Source organism: Equus przewalskii, chromosome 21 (assembly GCF_037783145.1).
Source record: "Equus przewalskii isolate Varuska chromosome 21, EquPr2, whole genome shotgun sequence".
NCBI classification, from domain to species: Eukaryota; Metazoa; Chordata; class Mammalia; order Perissodactyla; family Equidae; genus Equus; species Equus przewalskii.
Genome location: NC_091851.1, coordinates 27,388,399 through 27,404,279, shown reverse-complemented (window position 1 = coordinate 27,404,279; position 15,881 = coordinate 27,388,399). Strand labels below are relative to the sequence as shown.

Here is a 15,881-nt window from a genome sequence, read left to right as displayed (position 1 = left end):
CTTTTTTTTTTTTTTTTGAGGCGGGAAACTGAAGTCCGGAAAAGAAGCGGCTTGTCCCAGGTCACACGCCCCTCGGGGTCCCCTGGGCTCCAGACCAGACTCCCTGGGCCCCGCCGAGCGCCACGCACGCCGCGGTTCTGCCCTCACGTCGATAAAACACAAAGATTGGTCAGAGCCCGGAGGAGGTGCGCGCCGGGACTCCCCCGCCCCGCGCTTGACGGGTGTCGGCTCGCGTGGCACGCGGCAGCCCCCGCGGAGGGGAAGCTGCCTGCCCGCGCTCGCAGGGCCGCTGTGGGGCCCTCGGCCTCCCGGCCCCGCCTCGCCGGGGCGGAGGTGCGGGCGGCCCCCCCCGGCGCCGGCTGCGCTGCACTCTGGTCCAAGCCGGTCCGCACGGGATGCTGCTGTCGCCGATGGGGCCGTTCGAGCCTCCTGAGGCTCAGCACGGAGTCCGGCTCCGAGTAGAGTAACTGCAGGCTGTCGTGGTTAGGCTGCCCCGACGCGCCTGTCTCCAGTCCTCGCCGCGGCCTGCGAGCGGGGCGGGCAGCGCTCGTCTGCTTCCCGGGTGCTGCTGGCCGGGCCCGGAGGGGCGGCTTGCCCGGCTCGTCCTGCTCCTGATTGTCGCATCCAGACGCGCTCAGCCCGCTCTGGGCAGAAGCGTGACGCGCTGGCTTTCGGCGCGTTGCCCCGGTGGCCTTGGGTCGGAGGCTTTCGTGGTCCCAGCGGCCTGGACCCCCCCCCCCCCCCCGAGCGCTCCTCCGACTCCCCGCCCCGGGAGCAGTTATGCCGGGTCCAGGGCGTGCGGTTGGGACTGTGGAGCTGAGCGTCCAGTGTCGGCCTGGGAGGGGAGGTGCCCGAGGAGGCCCCGGTGCGTGTCCGGGATAGGACTGGGTGCCCTGGGTGCGGGACGGGGGTCGGCGGCCCTGGGCGGCCGGCTGAGGGCTGAGGGAAGAATAAGCGAGTGAGGGAGGTTGTGCGTTGCGGCCTCCGTTGGAGACAGACTGGTGTTTGAGAGCCTGAGAACGCATTTCTGACATCCTGGGTCTCCCTGAATAAGCGTTTACTGAGAGCACATGGTGGCCGGGGAAGCGAACGGGGCATCGCTTCCAGATTCTCGAACGGGCCGAGTTTGCTCCTGCTGTGGACCTTCTCCGGCCGTTTCCTCCGCCTGGAAGCTCCCTCACCCCGCGCTCCGGGGAAGAGTAAAGAGCTAACTTTCCGGTTCGGCAGAGTTGATCAGGGCATCTGAGGTGTGTGATTCAGAAAGCACAGATGTGTGAGTTAAGATTTTGTGTTAATTCTGTCCAGAGTGGGTTTTTTTCTTTTCTTCTTCTTCTTTTTTTTTTTTTTTTTGGTGAAAGGCTCTTGGCGTAGGCATTTTCATACATCTGCTGCTTCCTGAGAACCCCCCTCCCCAGCCCTTACCCGCCCCTAGTCCACCTGACAGCCTCCTGTGCACGTTTTCCCCTTGGCCGCCCCCTCACATTTTGGTGACTTACCACTCACCAGTTTTAACTCTGTCTTGAATCCTTCCCGGACCTCCAGTCAAAATCAGGTACTCACTACACTGTACTCTCCCAGACACTTTAATAATTCTTATGGCTTGTATCTCACCAATTAGACATGATAGCATCTGTTCCTCCTCTTACCTCTAGACCTGGAGTTCTGTGTGGTCAGAAATCATCTTTGTATTTCTAAGGCCTAGCATCAGGGAACTAGAATAAATAATATAGGTGACTTTTTTTTCTTTTTAAGGAAAAAAATCAAAGCAATACTGTATCTCCAGTATTTAAATTTTCTTTCTTAATGGTGTTTTCCTCTAGCAGCCTGTATCCAAAGGCTCCATAATACTTGGATGTTATTTCCAAACAATTCACTAATCAAGGCTTCTAAAAACATTCAACCTTAAGCTTTCCTGCCTCGTTTAACGCCTTGAGCAAATAAGACCTCTCACTACTTTAGGGTAGGAACACTGGGTTTTAGCTTTATTGGTGGCACCCTTTTCTACTCATCCCTTTTGGATTATTGCAAGAAAACTTTTCATCAATCTTTTTATCCTTCTAGAGTCTGGCCTTAAAGAGGATCTGCAGAAGAGTAAATAGGAGCAGTATGATGTCGTGCTGTGAGATTTGTGTCTAATTCTTAATCCTTAAATTTCATATATAGTTCAGCAGTGAAGTCATAACATGATCCTAGCATGGAGATGTCTCAAGTCTAAAGCAGAGAATTAAGTGTTGAATTCCAAAATGTTATCTTTTTTGTAGCATTGTAAATTGAGATATCTGCTGAGATAGAGAGCCATACTTACTATTTTAAAGATTGGAGTAAATCCTCCAATTTTTACCTCACAAAAATGATAGTCTTCTTTATGTTGTACAAGATAGGTATTAATTTTTATTGTGACTCCCTTGCCATCTTTCTACTCTCTTCTTTCCTTTCTCTGCCAAACTTAAACAAAGCTAAAATGGTAGAAACTTCAGCATCAATTAAGGGCATGACTGGTGTTTTAAAATTGAGAAAGCTAATGCTAAGAAATTTTAAGAGAACTCTCAGTAACATTAGATTTGAGGTGTAGGTGACAGATCCATCTTTAGATTAATACTGATTTAGCATGTTACACTGGACTGAGAATAAGAAGTGTTATACCCGTTACTGCAACCAACTAAGCTCTGTGACTTTGGGCAAGTATCTTCCCCTCTCGATGGCCTGTTACATACAGAATGAAAATTATACCAGTTAATTCTAAGATCTCTTCTAGTTCTAGAATTCAAGCATTTTAACATAATGTATCCATTTTGCTGTTTGTCTTTTGCCTGCCAGGGAGAAGTTATACACTGGTTGGCATGTTCATTATATGTTGCATGCCGCAAAAGCATTATTCCTACAGTTGGAAAGGGTATCATGGAAGGAAATTGTGTTTCACTTACCAGAATACTACGTTCAGCTAAATTAAGGTAAAGCACTTTGATTTTTCAAACATTGTTTTAAGTCCTAAATTTAATTTTAGAGTTTAATTTCTCTTTATTTTAAATCATTTAACTTTATTTCATTCTAAGTTTATTATCATATAGGTATCTTTTCTCAATTCTCACATTCTTCTTCAGCCTTTCTTCCTCAAATTCTGACTTCAGCCAGAGGCCTCTAACTAAATCTTTTTTATCTATAATTTTTTCATTAATTTTTTTATACCTTTTTTTGGTGAGGAAGATTGGCCCTGAGCTAACATCTGTTGCCAATCTTTCTCTTTTTTTTTCTTCCCAAAGCCCCAGTACACAGTTCTATATCCTAGTTGTGGGTCATTCTAGCTCTTCTGTGTGGGATGCCACCACAGCATGGCCTGATGAGCGGTGCATGTCTGCGCCCAGGATCTGAACCGGCAAACCTCAGACCGCTGAAGCAGAGCACACAAACTTAACCACTCGGCCACAGGGCCGGCCCCATTAATTTTTTTAAATCTGGAAATAATTTCAGGCTTTCAGAAAAGTTGCGAAAATAAGAAAAGTTCAAAGAAAACCTGTGTATCCTTGACCCAGATTGATTTATTATTGACATTTTACCCCATTTTTGTCATTGACCTTTCTCTCTTAAATAATATTTTTCCTCAAATGCTTCAAAGTAAGGGGCGTACATTATAGCCCTTTACCTCTAAATACTTTGGTGTGTATTTCCTTAAATGACTACAATGCACTTATTTATAAACTTCAGCAATATTAACATTGATCCAATAATCTGTCATCTCTAATCTAGTTTTATGAGTTGATCCAATAATATAGCATTTTTTTTTCTTCAAGTACAGTCTCTAGTCTAGGATCAAGTATTGCATCCATTTGTCAAGTCTCTTTAGCTTCTTTTGATCAGGGAAGTTTCCACAGCCTTTGTCTTTTATGACATTGATTTTTTTTTTTTTTTGAGGAAGATTAGCCCTGAGCTAACTACTGCCAGTCCTCCTCTTTTTTGCTGAGGAAGCCTGGCCCTCAGCTAACATTGTGCCCATCTTCCTCTACTTTATATGTGGGACACCTACCACAGGATAGTGTGCCAAGTGGTGCCATGTCTGCACCCGGGATCCGAACCGGTGAACCCTGGGCCTCCAAGAAGGGGAATGTGTGAACTTAACCACTGCACCACCAGGCCGGCCCCATGACATTGATATTTTTGAAGGATATAGTCCACGACCACCTTGTCCTCCTTTTTAATAGATTTTTCCTCATTTTGGATTTGTCTCCTGTTTCCTTATGATTAGATGCAGGTTATGCATTCCCAGATGGAAAACTACATAAATGATTTTGTGTCCTGTGTATATCATGTTTGGAGGCACATGATATCCATCTTCCTCTCATTGGTGATGTTAATTTTGATCATCTGGTCAAGGTGTTGTCCTGTTTCTCTCCTGTGTGGTTAATATTTTTTCCCTTGCAAATACTAGCAATTGGTGGATCTTAGCTATAGCTTTTACTTGCTCTAGAATCAGCCGTGTGGAACTATTTGCCTGGATACAAAACAAATGAAATGGAGTGATCCAGATTGGGATAGGTGATATTATTCTCTATTTCTGGATTTTTTACCCATATCAAAACAATTTAGAGTCATTATCTCTTTGTTATCTTGGATTTCCAGGATAGAAAAGAAACAAACTTTAAATAAAGCCCTATCCAGGGAGGACAATTAAGTTTCGTTCATGCTAAATTTAAAAAATTTTGCAGATCAATTTTGGTTTCTATAAATAGAAAAATAATAAAGTCAAGACAATTTTTAAAACTTAAATAGATAATCAATTTTTGTCATTGATGATAAGAATAAAATGAAAGTATAGTTAAGATTGATGGAATTTAGGTAATTTTTTAATTGAGCAAAACTTTATCCATTGTAGTATAAAACAATCTGATCTTTTTCTATCAATATTTCTCATGACTGACAATATAAAAATTTTTAAATCTTTGTAATAATAGATTGGGGAAACTGAACAAAAAAGGAACAACTTAAAATTTAGAGCAGTATAAGCTCATGATAAAAATTTGAAATAATGAAAAGACTTCTGGAGATGGATGGTGGTGATGGTTGCACAATGTGAATGTACTTAATGCCACTGAACTGTACACTTAAAAATGGTTAAAATGGTAAATTTTATATATGCTTTTACCACAATAAAAAAAAGATTTAAAAAATTTCAAATAATGCAGAAGAGTTGAAAGTAGAAAGATGTCTTCTTTTTTCACTCCCCAGAATTAACTACTATTAATAATTTACTGTTAATAAATTGTTAAAGAGAAAAAAATCTTTTTTTTTAAACATAAGATCATATTATATGTATTGTTCTGCAGTTGCTTTTCTTACTTTGTATTCTGTAAATCCTTCCAAATCAGCATATGTAATTCTACCTCATTATATTTTTAATGACTCTAGGATATTTTAAGATATAAGGATGTTTCGTATATTTAGTCAGCCCTTTTTTTTTTTTTCCTTTTTCTCCCCAAAGCCCCCCGGTACATAGTTGTATGTTCTTCGTTGTGGGTCCTTCTAGTTGTGGCATGTGGGACGCTGCCTCAGCGTGGTTTGATGAGCAGTGCCATGTCCACGCCCAGGATTCGAACCAACGAAACACTGGGCCACCTGCAGCGGAGTGCGCGAACTTAACCACTCGGCCATCGGGCCAGCCCCTAGTCAGCCCATTTTTGATAGACATTTAGGTTGTATCCAGTCCTTTGTGATTACAGACAAGTGAACATCATTGTAAATATCTATTTCAGATTAAATTCCTAAAAGTGTAGTGATGGGTCAAAAGTTGTATGCTTTTTAAATGTAGATTGATGTAAAAAAAATTTTTAAGTGTCAGATTCTTAATTGCTAAAAGAACAGTTGACCAGCATCAACATGTTCATTCAGACAAATAAAAAAGTATTGCAAGTGACCTTGTTATTTGCATTGATTTATAATAATTTGGGCTATTTTCAAAATGTCAACTTTAAATGTAATTTTAAATGATTGTGTAGATCTTTATAGACATGGGGAAATACCCATCAAATATTTTACTAAATCCTACTGGAAAAGGCTATATAAGTATAGGTTATAGATACACATGTAAAACTAGCAGATTTTTATTGAGTACTTACATGTGTGCCAGACACTTACTATGTACTAAGGGTTTGCATGTATTTATTCATTTAATCCTCACAGTAATTCCATGAAATAAATCTTGTTTTCCAGATAAGGTAATCAAATCACTAAGAGATTAAATTAACTCCCAGAGGTTATATGCACCTGGTAAGGGGCAGAGCCTCCCAAGTCCATGCTGTATCACATGTGTATCTACACACAGATCTATATTAGTATGTCTCTTTTGAACTGTGTTCCTCTTCAGTTTCAGTTTGCAAAAACAAAAACTTAACCAAAACAACTTACAAATTTAAAAAAAATTTTCATGTAAAAATTTGTTTTATTATTGTGTAGTATTTTAAAAAGTAGTATCTGTTGTGCAATTTGAATTTTTAATTCATTTTAATAAAGAAGTCTGCATCTCATTGTTTTAAGTATTGAGAAGTAATTTTTCCACATTTTTTCACAAGTTTTTCAGTAACTTGTGATTTAAATCAAGATGACTTTTGTTTATTCATTATTTTTATATTTGATAGAGCCTGAGTAAAAATTTACTTCATGAAAAATTATTTTTTATATATTTTAATTGGAACATTGATGATGTTAGTTTTTTACAAAGTAATTTTCTTTTTTATCTTTGGAGTGCCATTAAAATTCAGTAGTGTGCCAATATTGGGACATATGCCCCATATTTACCATCTCTATAATTTGTTTTTGGTGTTGTGTGTGTTAAAATATACGTAACATAAAATTTACCATTTTAACCAATTTTAAATGTACAATTCAGTGGCATTAAATACATTCACGTTTTGTGCAACCATCACCACCATCCATCTCCAGAACTTTTTCATCTTCCCGAACTGGAACTCCATACCAGTTGAACAGTGACTCTCCTTTTCCTCCTGCTCCTAGCCCTTGGCAACCACCGTTCTACTTTCTGTCTTTATGATTTTGACTGTTCTAGGTACTTCATGTAAGTGGAATCATACAGTATTTATCCTTTTGTGACTGGCTTATTTCACTTAGCATCATGTCTTCAGGGAAATGGGTGATTCAAAAGCTGGGGCAGACCTATTTTTTCTGAAGAACCTGGATCAGCCTATTATGCCAGAAAGTAAAGGAAGTGCACGAAAAATGTTGGGATTGTGTCCAAGGGACATAGGCTATCTTTTTTTTTTTTAACATTTTATTTTTCCTTTTACTCCCCAAAGCCCCCCAGTACATAGTTGTGTATTTTTAGTTGTGGGTCCTTCTAGTTGTGGCATGTGGGATGCCGCCTCAGCATGGCTTGACGAGCGGTGCCATGTCCACGCCCAGGATTCGAACCAGCAAAACCCTGAGCTGCTGAAGGAGAGCATGTGAACTTAGCTACTCTGCCACGGGACTGGCCCCTGGACATAGGCTATCTTGAAAAGCCTCATGTTGGTAGTCAAATCTGGGATAATTTGAACATTGAAATGAATAAGGACAGTAATAGATTATAACTGAATAAAATCTATGTTGATAAATAGGGAAGAAGGGAAACCTCTTCCTTACATTAGAATACCAACTAATAAATGTAGAGAATTGGTAGTTAGAAACAAATCACCATTTCAACCTCATGGTAATAATTGGTTGAGGGAAGAATCATCAGTGGATGCTAAAACGAGTGGATAGAAGTCTGGTGAGAGCAGAATATTTACATAATTGCAGAATATCTCCCTACAAGTCACCAATTAATTACAAAGGGAAAATAGAAATTTTGAGGTGGAAAACTTGGTAGATACCACCTAAATCAAGTGCAGAGTTATCAGCAGTAATGGGACAAATGGATATGATCCTCTGAGGATATGACATCACTTATATAGTACTCTGTCAAAAATACAAAGCCTAAATCTAATAATGAGGGAAGCATGAGACAAACCCATATTAGGGACCACAAAATAACTGGCCTGTTCTCTTCCAAAATGTTGGTGTCACGAAAGAGAGTCTGAGGAACTGTTCCAGATTAAAGGAAACTAAAAGGAAATAACATATAAATACAATGTATGCTGCTGGATTAGATCCTAGATTTGGAAATTAAAAATTGCTATAAAGAACATTATTATTGGGACAATTGGTGAATTTTAAATTTAAATGTGAATCAGTAGTATTTTATCAGTGTAAAATTTTCTGATTTTGATAATTGCACTTGGTTAGGTAAAGACAATGTCCTCTTTCTCAGAAAATAGAAAGTGAGATATTTTTGAGTAAAGGGGCATGATATCCACACCTTACTCTCAGTTGATTCAGAAAAAATGATATGTATGTTAGTTAGAGTTCTCCAGAGAAGCAGAACCAATAGAATGTGTAAAAAATATATGTATCTACTTATAATATATATTATATTATGTTAGAGAATGAATGTGCACATATGTGGGGTGGAGGGCGAGGGAAAGTCATTTATTTTAAGCTATTGGCTCACACAATTGTGGAGGCTTGAAGAGTTCAAAACCTGGGGTAGGCCAGCAGGCTGGAGACCCAGGGAAGAGTTGTAGTTTTAATACAAAGGCAGTCTGCAGGCAGAAGTCCTTCTCACTTGGGAGGAGGTCAGGTTTTCTTTGTTAAGACCTTCACCTGATTGGACAAGGCCCACCTGTATCATGAAGAGTAATGTGCTGTACTCAGAATTCACTAATCTAAATGTTAATTTCATCCAAAAAAAATATTTCACAGAACCATCCAGAATAATGTTTGACCAAATGTCTGGGCACCCATACACATCTTCTTAAACCATACTTAATCCCTATGTAAAGACAATAACAAGATCATACTTTCACCTACATGATCCCACATACAACCAAAAATGCACTAACTCTTTCCTCAAGAGAGGATGCAAAGTCCTTGGGTGATGTTTACTCTTCTCCTTGATATCCTATAATTTAAATACTATAAAGTTGGTACATATTATGTTACAGGACAAGGGGATAAGAGAGGAAAGAATACAAAGATATTTGATACATATATACACATACACATATTTATAATAAAACATGGAAGAAATACTCATAACAATTACAGTCCTTATTTCTGTAACTGGTCACATGGTTGTAGTTGGTATTTATAACTACCTTCTTCCACTGCCCAGTCCATTTGTCCTTTGACCTCAGCAAGCACCTTAGCTGGTTATGATTCTTACCTGGTGGGGTGACCCAGACCTTCATTTCTGAAGAGTTTGGACCGTTAGTCGTCCTGCCTGAATTGCGCTGTCGTAGTTTTCCATTGACTTTAATCACAGAGCGTGGTAATACTAAGTGATGCCCTAAGGGATCTCCTGTATTCTACTCTTCTTTACCTCCATTGTGGAGTAGCACTCCAGTTTCTCCTTGATAGTTGGGATCAGTGACTCCACCCAGCACAGGAACTCCCTTCTTTGCCTGTTGCTTTAGAGGCATAAGGAGCCCAAAGTGCCCAGATGGCAGTCTTCAGTGGATCATTGGTGTATCTCTTGGTGGAAGCATTCCTCTTTTTGGAAATAAGTCCTTTAGGCCAACAGAGCATAATGTCATGGGGTCAGGAAGCAAAAATTTTGCTGGTGGGTTACCAGGGGTAATAGTGAGTGGTGCCACTCCCATTTCCGTCCCTTGATTCCTGATTCAGAGCATATACAGCTCCCCGAAGAACCTTACCCCAGCCATGCAAGGTCTTGCCACCTAGCTGGCACTGTAACTGAGTCTTCAAAAAGTCATTCCACAGTTCTTTCAAGACAGCAGCTCCAAGTTGGTAGGGAACATGGTAAGACTAGTGAATTCCATGAGCATGGGCCCATTGCCACACTTTATTTCCTGTGAAGTAAGTTCCTTGATCAGAAGTAATGCTGTGTGGAATACCATGACAGTGCATGAGGCATTATATAAGTCCATGGAGATATACACTTTTGGCAGAAGACTAATTTTGTAGTTGTGCATTATCTATTAAAAAAAGGAAAATTGTCACACAAAGGTTATCGTGGTATGCATCTTTGTATAGATATTTGTGTCCATATCTTTGACTGACTTTTTTTTTGTTTTTAAAGATTGGCACCTGAGCTAACATCTGTTGCCAGTCTTCTTTTTCTCCCCAATGTCCCCCAGTACATAGTTGTAGATCCTTCTGGTTGTGCTATGTGGAATGCCGCCTCAGCGTGATCTGACAAGTGGTGCCCTGTCCGCTCCCAGGATTCAAACCAGCGAAACTCTGGGCCACCAAAGTGGAGCGTGCAAACTTAACCACTTGGCCACAGGGCTGGCCCCTCGACTTTCTTCTTAATTTAGATTCTTATAAAAGCAATTTTTGGATGAATTTGAGGATTTTTAATGCTTTTTATTCATGTTGCCAAGTTGTCCCTAGAAAGGTGAACAAATTAATACCTCTAGAACATTTCACTGTACCTTTTTGGAAGTAGTATTTTTGATTTTTTAAACAACCTTATTGGATTTTAACGCACATACTATACAGTTCATCCATTTACGTGTACAATTCAGCAGCTTTTAATATATTCATGTATTCACCACGATCAACTCTGGAACATTTTCATCCCCCCAAAAGAATCCTCATACCCATTAGTATTCATTCCTTATTCTCCAGCCCCCCAACCCCTATCCTTTGGCAACCACTAATCTACTTTCTGTTTCGATTGAATTATCTATTCTGGACATTTCCTATAAGTGAAATCATATAATATATGGTATTCCTTTATGATTCACTTCTTTTACTTGGTATAATATTTTCACGGTTCATCCATGTTGTAGCATGTATCCGCACTTCATTTTTTTGTGGCTGAATAATATTCCATTGTATGGATATACCACATTTTGTTTATCCATTTATTAGTTGAAGGGCATTTGAGTTGTTTCCACCTTTTGGCTATTAGGAATAATTCTGCTATGAACATTTGTTTACAAGTTTTTGTGTAGGCATATATTTTCATTTCTCTTGTGTGTATATATATGTGTATGAGTGGAATTGTTGGGTCATATGGTAACTCTGTGTTTAACCTTTTGAGGAACTGTCAGACTGTTTTCCAAAGTGACCACAGCAGTTTACATTCCCACCATCAGTGTATGAAGGTTCCATTTTATCCACATCCTTGCCAACACTTATCTGTCTTTAATATTACCTCCCTCTTAGTAGTCATGAAGTGGTATCTCATTGTGGTTTTGATTTGTATTTCCCTGATGGTTAATGATGTGGAGCATCTTTTCGTGTATTGGAGTAGTGTGTTTTTTATAATAGAATCCAAGTGAACAGAATTGTTTTAAAAGCCATGAAGTTTACTTATTTTAGTTTTAAAAATCACAATCCTAGTTTGTGGTAACAATGCTATAAGTGTTTTTGTTTTCAAACACTCTGATGCACTTTGTTCCAGGTTAGGACAGCCGTTTTTAGATTTATATGAGGATGTATTAGTCAAGGCTCTTGTTTATAAAAGAGAGATACCAACTACCAACTTTGCTAACTTAAGGAGAAAAGAAATTTACTAGAAGGATATTGGATAGCTTACAAAGTCTTTAGGATGACTTGAGAAATTAAGCTTGGAAAATAGCCAGGAATAAAAGGAGGCTGGCTACATTCCCAAAAAACATACCACAGAATCCATCTAACAAGAACACAGCTTGCATGGCCATCCCTGGACATTGCCACTGTTTTTGTTCCTAGGAGCTAAATATTGCTATTGATCCTGCTGTAAGAATTTACCACTTCCTTGCTTCTCTGCACCACCAGCTCCACATTCAAAATCTCAAGCAGATATATCTGATCAAAGATCTCAGGTTTTATACATTCACCCTAACTTCCAGTGTAGCTGATCTATCTAGTAGAAGGCAAGACTCAAAAGTGGGAAATTTCCTCAGACAAAGGAAAGGATTTCACGTACTGAGCATCCCCCACCTCCAAAACAAAGTCCTATATAAGGGGCTGTAATTTGTTAGCCAAAAAAAAATTAAGTAATCCGGCAAAATTTTTTTGCTGCTGCTGCTAAGAACTTTTTTTTCCCTGCTTTTTTTCCCCCCCAAGTCCCCCCCAGTACATAGTTGTATATTTCGGTTGTGGGTCCTTCTAGTTGTGGCATGTGGGACGCCACCTCAGCATGGCCTGACCAGCAGTGCCATGTCCGCACCCAGGATCCAAACTGGCAAAACCCTGGGCCACTGAAGCAGAGCAAGAGAACTTAACCACTCAGCCACAGGGCCGGCCCCATGATAAGAACTTTTTAAAAAGATTCTTAGATTCTCAGATTTCAGTCAGCATGTCTGGGGTTTGAATACCTATGGACAATTAACTGATGATGTCTTCTATCACCTTTTTTTTGAAAAAAAAATTAGTTGTCACTCCGTATATAGTGCAAGACACTTAAATAAGCTTTAACACTACAAATTTTCAATCTAAGACGGTACTAACGTGGGAACATAAAAAATATACCCATAATTGGATAAGCCAAAAAGGTAGAATAATAATCTATTAAGTGATTTTCTGGGTATGTGCTACCTTCTTAGTTTATGTGTGGTGATGGAACCACATGTTGGAACACTTGAATTTTATTCCTAACCTGTAGCAGTCTGGTGCTTTGTGATCAATGTCCAGAATCCACCACTTGCAAGATTCTGTCTTTCCTCAGACTAATTCTGTGACCTCATCAATCTGTTGACTAACATTTACTTTGTAATTGATGTGCAAAGCATTGTCTGTAATGCCCTAAGTGCTGTAGCCAATAAAAGAAGTAGATACTGTCACTCCCTGCATAGTAGAAGACATTTTATGTAATAACCATTGATTCAAAATCTATATTCCCATGGTAATTCTGGGAACCAAAGCAGTTGCATAGTACCTGGGAGTGAGGTTTTTGGTTCTTTGTTTACTTTTTCTTTTTTTTAATAAATTTAGGCTTTTTAATAAAGATTCTTAGATATAAATGGAATGTTTCCTTTTCCATCTGTTATATGGACTCATTTTAAAGTTGCTTTTTTCTATTTTTTTAGTTTAATACAGTTTTTTAATAAAATGAAGAAGTGGATGGACATGTCAAATATGCCACAAGAGTTTCGTGAACGTATAGAAAGGCTAGAAAGAAATTTTGAGGTGTCTACTGTAATTTTCAAAAAATTTGAGCCAATATTTTTAGATATATTTCAAAATCCATATGAAGAGCCACCAAAGTTACCACGAAGCAGGAAGCAGAGGTGAGACCCTTAATCCTTGTATAATTGACATAAAAATTATGATACAAACTTATTAAGGGAATTTGCATTTTTAAAAGTCTGCTTTTTACCAGAAGTATGCATCTGCAAAAAACTTAGATTTCTTTTTAAATCCATCTATAATTACCCATATCTGGAAGTTCAGGGTAATACTTTTACTTATTTTTCTATGTCCTGATTATTTTATGCAAATTGGAAAGGCTTAATTGTTTAAGTCCATTTAGTGAAACATAGATTGTCTTTTGTGAATGGAATTTTATATGTAATTGGACTTTACTATTTGTTATTTATATTTGCTGTTTCAGTTTAAATGACAAATGTGGAGTGATATTTCGCTATCTAGTCAGTACATTTTTTTTCCCCGTTTTAGGAGGATTCCTTGCAGTGTTAAGGATCTCTTTAATTTCTGTTGGACGCTCTTTGTTTATACTAAGGGTAAGGTGACAGTTTCAGTGGTTTTACATTTCTGCTATGGGAACTTGGTGCTATTTGACATGAGAGGTTTCTGGTCTTTGTGTCTTTCATTTTTTTTCTTATAAAGGTAATTTTCGTATGATTGGAGATGATTTAGTAAACTCTTATCATTTACTCCTGTGCTGCTTGGATCTGATTTTTGCCAATGCCATTATATGCCCAAATAGACGTGACTTGCTAAATCCGTCATTTAAAGGTAAGGCCTTATTTATTTTCAAAAACTGATCATTTTTAGAAAAAGAGTTTTAAAAGTTGACCATATTCTTTTCCCCCCTTGTTGCTCTTCACACCCTGCTGCACTAGGTTTACCATCTGATTTCCATACTGCCGACTTCAGGGCTTCTGAAGAGCCTCCCTGCATCATTTCTGTTCTGTGTGAACTGCATGACGGACTTCTAGTAGAAGCCAAAGGAATAAAGGAGCACTACTTTAAGCCATATATTTCAAAACTCTTTGATAGGAAGGTACTGTACTTATGATTAAATGACTCACTTTTTTTTTTTAAAGCTTCAGTGCATGGTTGTGTATCCTAGTTGTTAGTTTTAATTGACTAAGATTTTTAGGAGTCAGCAGTAGCAGCCTCAAAGGGAAAAACGTTTTCAACAAGTTCTAAACATTATAGAACTCAGGGTCAAGATTCCCAGGTTTCAGCCTCTGTTGTGGTACAGAATTGTCCTATGATCTTCTGTGATGAGCAAAACTGAGCTGTTGACGAATGTGACCAGTCATATGTAGTGTCAAGTAAGTGCACTATCAGAGGCAGCCATAGGAGGTTCTGGTAAAGAATCATGAAGAAAAGAACATCAGAGTAAGCTGATAAAGAATTATGAAAAGTAGGAGGTCAGAATAAGCTAATTTACTGCCACAATTTGAATAACTGCTATTTACTAAAAGTAGGGTGATGTGTGACAACTTTAGCTTTAATTCCATATAAATAGAGCAGAAAATCCCTTACAGTTTTGTAGCCACTTGCAGGCTACCTACATGCTTTCTGGATTTTTTTTCTCAATAATTTACTTACCTATTTCTCTGTTTATGAATTGGTTTGTTCCTTTGGGTCTCAATTTCTTATTTCCCCTACCTGGAGCTACTTAATCCAGTTAGGCGTTGAGTTTTCTTTTTGGTGAAAAAACAGATTTGGATTAGGTCATCCCTATGGTCCTCCCTCTTGGCAAATATTAGGAGATTTTTCTTTGAGCATAAAGTCTTTCCTTACTGGGTGGTTCTTCTCTTATATAAACTTTTGTATTTAGTCTTATCTTTCCTCAAATATATACATATATATATATATATATATATATATATATGTATGTATTTGTGTGTGTGTGTGTGTGTGTAAGTAATGGTTCCTGGTCTGTATGTTAAACATCTCCAGCGAGTAAACTCTTAAAGGAACCAAAGGATGATGTCCATTGTGCTCTGCAGAAGCAACACACTAGTGGCCCCTGGGTACAATGACCATACATCTTGGTTTGCCTCAATTATCTGGTTTTTGGCCATTTTCTTGGCATGATTATTATAGCACCTCCTTTCACTACAGAAGTATCCTGGTTTGGACGATGGTTTTCTTACCTATGGGCCACAGATGTCCTGTTTGGCCTTTGTAGGGTGTTCTTTGTTTTTCTTTTGTTCAATTTTTAATTTACATATAAAGACCTTTTATATGAAAATCTTTTAAAAATCAGAAGCTATGGCAAAACTAGGTTGGAATTTCTACATGAATTTTTACATGGGTAGCTCTTGTCAAGGTAAATCATTTCCACCTCTTTTAGGATGGAAAGTGCACTTTCTGCCCTCTTCATTTATATATGTTGAACTCTGACCCATGAAAGCATTTGAGTTTGCAAGCCTTGATATGTAGTAATCTAAGTATAATTTGCGTACACAGAAAATATTAATGACAGTGTAGTTTTTCTCTCTTACCAGCAACAGTACCTATATTCCCTTTGAATCTTTTACTTGTCTGACACATATAATCATTCCATAAATGTCCTTTTCCCTTCTCCATAGACTGCTGTTTAAAATTGGGCAGCTTTCATGAGCATCACTTGGGGAATTTGTTAAAAATGCTGCCTTAGGGCTGGCCCAGTGGTGCGGCAGTTAAGTTCGAAGGTTCTGCTTCAG

At 38.8% G+C, this 15,881-nt stretch overlaps 1 protein-coding gene across 10 annotated transcripts in view; it reads left to right on the top strand.

The window, feature by feature from the left end:
• Nucleotides 1–15,881, top strand: part of RBL1 (RB transcriptional corepressor like 1) — a 64,200-nt gene that overhangs the window by 1,860 nt on the left and 46,459 nt on the right. For 7 of the 10 annotated variants that reach the window (XR_011530818.1, XR_011530817.1, XM_070588353.1 and 4 more), the window contains exons 2-6: nucleotides 2,818–2,951; nucleotides 13,065–13,265; nucleotides 13,654–13,718; nucleotides 13,825–13,953; nucleotides 14,061–14,221. Coding sequence is in view for 6 of the 10 variants with exons in the window: in XM_008535243.2 (XP_008533465.1) it covers nucleotides 2,818–2,951; nucleotides 13,065–13,265; nucleotides 13,654–13,718; nucleotides 13,825–13,953; nucleotides 14,061–14,221 (690 nt within the window). In the remaining 4 variants the exon portion in view is untranslated. Of the gene's footprint in view, nucleotides 1–20; nucleotides 186–329; nucleotides 1,248–2,817; nucleotides 2,952–13,064; nucleotides 13,266–13,653; nucleotides 13,719–13,824; nucleotides 13,954–14,060; nucleotides 14,222–15,881 lie in introns of those variants that run through there. The other 3 variants (XM_070588350.1, XM_070588351.1, XM_008535245.2) reach the window with 3 other exon arrangements.